Source organism: Cariama cristata, unplaced genomic scaffold, assembly GCF_000690535.1.
Source record: "Cariama cristata isolate BGI_N322 unplaced genomic scaffold, ASM69053v1 scaffold10289, whole genome shotgun sequence".
Classification (NCBI taxonomy): Eukaryota; Metazoa; Chordata; class Aves; order Cariamiformes; family Cariamidae; genus Cariama; species Cariama cristata.
In genome coordinates, this window is record NW_009637428.1 from 88,382 (window position 1) to 93,498 (window position 5,117).

Below are 5,117 nucleotides of genomic sequence, written 5' to 3' on the forward strand. Positions count from 1 at the left end.
CCCTAACAATGCATTGCAATGCAGTATCTGCTGTAAAGAAAGCAGTTAACACACAGCAAAATGATGTACTGCAGTGAAATCACATCCCATCCTAGTTCATTTTATTGACTTTGCTAGCTTTCCTGACAGAATGCTATTTAAGACCATTATGAAGATTCATGCTACCAATATAATTAAGGATAAAACAATTCATCAAAACTTACTATTTTGCTCTGTTTTTTTCAACTGTTGAACATAAATGTTATTTTCAAACTTGAAGATTTTGTTCTAAAGTCATCTTAGAAATCTTCACAATTTTACAAAGAAAAACTATGAAAATATGCTTGGAAGCCCTCCTCAGGAAGTGTTATGTATAGGAAACACTCCAGGCAGTAGATTAGTCTTTCACTTACACTGGAGAGTTTGCCCACTGGAAAGTTAATCTTGCTCAGACTGGTAGCACTCAAGCTGTATGACATCCGGTCACATTGATAGTGACAGAATCCAAACAGACAGGATTAGCAATGATAGCAGTAATGGCATATGTATAAACTGATGGTACACTACCAGCAAAAACAGAAAGACCAGACACCACTGGATTCTCCAATTCAAAGGTAGGCAACAGTAGTATTATTTCTAAGCATGCAAAATTTTCATGTACACAAAACTAAACGCACTTAGGGATAATGCTCTGTACCAAATTTTGTAAACTTCAAGAGAAATTAAATGCACCATGCCTATGCAGCTGATACCAATTCCTAATCAAATGTGGTAGACTCGAAATCAACTCTTCAGTTATGTAAATTATCCTTTTGAAAGTCTTTTTTGGAACCTTTTTAAGTTAATGTGTGAAGTTTTGCAGAAAACGTGTCACTTTCTTTGAACAAGTCTTTCTTTTATGGTACAGCACCATAAGGTAAATTATCTTTGAGCAACATAAAGCACACTCAAGTCACTCCTTTCTTTTGAATGTAGGACATTTGAAAATTGATGGAAATTTTATTGGCCTTGGGTCATAATGTTTAACAGGTTTATCTAATTTCATTCCAGAGCATCTATATAGTCATATAAATTTTTTTCTTTCTAATCATAACCATCCTTTGACGTGTTTTTATTAAACTTATTATGCCTAAGAAAGTACAAGGAAAGGACAGCTACATTTCTGCACCCAAAAATTCAAGGAGCAATTGCAATATATTTATTGAGAATATGCAACGTGAACTTACAAACACATGAAGGTCACATTGAGAAGTTAGTTAAAATTAGAGCCAAAAGCTAATCCTGTTAGATTAAGTTAGACCAGTTTTTTGAAATGCTGGCCTTGGATTTATTTTTTTTTAATCATCTTTGCAGATCAGAAAATGCAAATACACCAGAGAAAGATTAAAAAAAAATTTAAAATCACCATCATCTTATCTGAAAAGATATAAAGGTGATAGAAGAATAATCAGTTATGTCTGCTTATGAAAGTATTTAGAAGGCAAAAAAAAAAATCATTCAAAATCTGCCTATGGCCAACTTTTAGTGACTTTGTGTCACATTTACTTTGAATAAATTTTGCCTTTTTATTATAAACTGGCAAGACAAACATTTGTTATTTACTGTCATAGTGAAGTACAAGTCCCATAGGCAAACCTACTAGACATGTGTCTTTTTAGAAAATACAAGAAAGGGGCTGTTGGGCAAAAAAAAAAGGAATGGAATCCTTTATGTTCTGGAAAATTGGAAGAAATATCATTTTATCATAATGACAGTTGTCATTGGCATTTTGTGTCTTCTCAAGGAAGTTCAATATTTTCTTGATAGAGTGGCAAAGACTCTTAGATAGATACATTTTTTCTTACTTCAGAAGCGTTTTTCAGGACTTCTCTTTACCTCAAGTACATACGGCATGGCTTTTTTCTAACTACAGAGTATATTTAATACAATACATTCAATGGTAATCCCTGTCTAGTCTTTAAATGCAAGTTGTACCATGCTTCAACTGTAAGATACGAATAAACCTAGAACAGATTACTATGTAAATTAAGTTCAAATAGAATTTGTCATTGCTGTAATCCCTCATGCATTTGTACTTACCTGCAGGTAAATATTTCAGCTGGTTGTTAGCCAAGCGAAGATGACGTAAAGATCTCAGGCGGCCAATCTCTGGACACACAATTTCGAGGGCATTATCACTTAGGTCCAGAAACTGCAGTTTAACGAGGGACCCAATGGCTTGTGAGAGAACAGATTAAAACATGAATGTGACCCAACAGTAATGTTAAAATGTTAATAGGACTACAAAAGGATAAAAAGCCACAGTACCTAACAACTGTCTGAGCGCATTTTGACGTATTAAAGCCGGTCTCACAACTGAATGACATAACTTGTGGAAATGGTTATCTATCTAACAAATAGTACTGCTGGCAGTGAGACAGGAGGGAAAAAAAGTTATGTACAGAATACTCCCTCAGATTATTAATACAGATTCTCCTCCGATGAATCTGCTCTGAAATCACTTTTTCCATTGTTTTGCTTTGAGTCTATCCAATTCATATATTCATAAAGAGTTTAAAGTACTTTCCTGAAGTCAGGCACTTAACTCTACAATTAAGACAAGGAAGAGAAACCAGTACGAGTTCCTGGTATTTTAGGTTTCAAATCTGTCACAATCTAAACCAGCAGAGTATTCTGTGTGGTAACTGGCTGAAAGCAGAAGACACTCCAGATTTTTGTTTCTGTAGATGAGTGCCATTTAGCCTTTTCACTTTCTGCAATTAGAACTGAAGCAAACAGCATTTAGCTGCATTTGAGAATTCATTAAAAGAATTTAATATAGCATAAACAAGGATATTATTGACTAAGAGCTGCACTGGTATATTTTGTATTAAAAACTTTAATGTTTTATGGGAAAATAAAGGAAAAATAGGCCTCTTCAAAGAAGAAAAATGAATATTTTATGATTCCTGCCACTTATTGTGAGCTGGTAGATTACTTACCTTCAGGTACAACAACTATGTTATTTGAATGAAGGTACCTGGGGGGAGGAGAAAAAAAAAAGCAGAGGACACCACCTGTTACCCTCAAGGACTTCTGCTACATAATCAGTTTGCAAAAGATCCAGTTTCAGACTGAAAGAGCACCCTCAAAGCCATTCCTCTCTATGACCACAAATGCTGCGGAAACTGTATAAACTGGCAATGGATAGGTACTTCAGTTTCACTTAGACTATTAAATGATTAACATAGAAATAAAAGAGAATTACATACAATTATTTAACACAAAACATTCACAGTTACAATAATAATGGGCTTTAGTTTTGAGAGCCATAAGAGGAAAACAAAAAGATGGAGAACAAAGCAGACAGAATAACCAGAATGAACCATAGTGGATCACCAGGTTATTCCATAGTAAATGCCAGGCAAGAAAAAAAGCCCAAACCCACCCAAGTTATACATTTACAAACATTTTCCCCTGTGCATAAACTCTTACATCTTTACTGACTGAAGAAACAAGCATATGATCTACTCACTGCAAATGGGTTTTTCAAACCTAGAGTACATTTCTCAACAGAAAAACCCAATTTCACACATGGTCATTGAGGTAGTTACTGTGGGTGGCCAGATTTCTCACTAAGAATATTCGGCACCCTCTGCTGGAGCACTTCCAGTACTACCAGGAACAGAAAAATATTAGATTTTACATATTTTAGTTTTCAATCGACATTGCTGCAAATGAACGAATGGATCTTGTAGAAAATAACAGTAACAAAATTTTCAAATACTGATACCTAATTGTAACAGAATACCGAGTACTCAACGTCCAATTGCTTAGGCACACAGAGAAATTATTTGCACAGTGTATTTCTTTCCATTCTATCCAAACAGCACTTCCTGAAGTAGGAGCCTATCTTTTTGGGGAGACAGAGGTAGAACAAGGAAAAAGACATATGAACATTTCAACTGCATGGATAATCTGAGCCTGCTCTTTTTCTTTAAAAATTGCAGACATTTAAAGTTTACTAAAAATGTAACAAACATAAGGATAGCAGATATGTTTGCAGAAATCCTTACATATAACCTCAGGATGAGAATTCTCCTACTTATTTCAGCCGCAGCTCCTGAAAATACTTGTGAGCTATTTCAGGCAAGCTAAAACAAAAAAGTATATTATATATACACACTTTTTCACTATATAAATATATAGTGAAATTGCTAAGGATATAACTTTCAGGAAAATTAAAATCAGTTAAGTTTATCTTGCAGAATTTAAAGCTACTATAACAAATTATTCTTTAAATAAACCTTTATTTTGTGGCCTCTTCTCTATTAAAAAAAAAAATCTCTTATTGCCTGATCAGAAATTGACTTGTACTATTAGAGCTACACAAACCACAGGTCCACTGGAGTTCTCTAGACCACTAGAATGTGTGGGATAATGGTGGTACAACTAAGCTTGCTGAATCCCAAATAATTAGGTTTGACTCCTACAACTCAGTGTTTGTAAGATATTATTTTAAGCTGTAATTTATACAGGTTTTCCTAAAGGCACCATCAGATAACACGGAGATTTCATGATGCCCCATGGCAAATCATTAAAAACTAAGTATATCAAATACAAAAATATTTATTTTACTGCTTCAGAGCATAAACATACTCTCAAGACTTGGGCATGATGAGACAAGACTGTCTCTTAGGCGAGTCAGAGACTGCAGTGACCTACAAAACAGCTCAATTATACTGCGGTCGCGTGTACCAGAAAGGTGTGGTTTCAAGGGCCAAATTAAGATGACAAGATCAGACAGCTGAATGCATTAGACTACTCGGATATACACCTCCTTCTGTTTGGAGCTTTCCATTAAATACACAGAATCAATAGTCCATCAGTTACTCAACTGAGAGTGAGCCAAATGAGTTAAAAGGGGAAAGAGGATGTCCCTTTTAACTCCCCCACCACCAATCCTACCATACAAAGAAATAATAACCTTAGAAGAAAAGGGGAGGCAAGAAAACATTGACTCAGGGGCTTACAGCTTAAAATTAATTGCCAAAATAATACAGTTCATGTGACATCCATTCTTCGGACAAGATTGGATGAACTACTCTGCCTACAGCAATCATCATTAAATAGTTACTACCCCTACTTGCTCATTCCTG

At 35.0% G+C, this 5,117-nt stretch overlaps 1 protein-coding gene across 1 annotated transcript in view; it reads right to left on the minus strand.

Annotated features, from left to right (window-relative positions):
• The window catches only part of LRRC28 (leucine rich repeat containing 28), a 47,558-nt gene that overhangs the window by 37,154 nt on the left and 5,287 nt on the right, over positions 1-5,117 (minus strand). The window contains exons 3-4 of the mRNA XM_009708323.1: positions 2,961-2,998; positions 2,059-2,196 (exon numbers count right to left, since the gene is read on the minus strand). Of these exons, the coding sequence (XP_009706625.1) occupies positions 2,059-2,196; positions 2,961-2,998 (176 nt within the window). The remainder of the gene's footprint in view (positions 1-2,058; positions 2,197-2,960; positions 2,999-5,117) is intronic.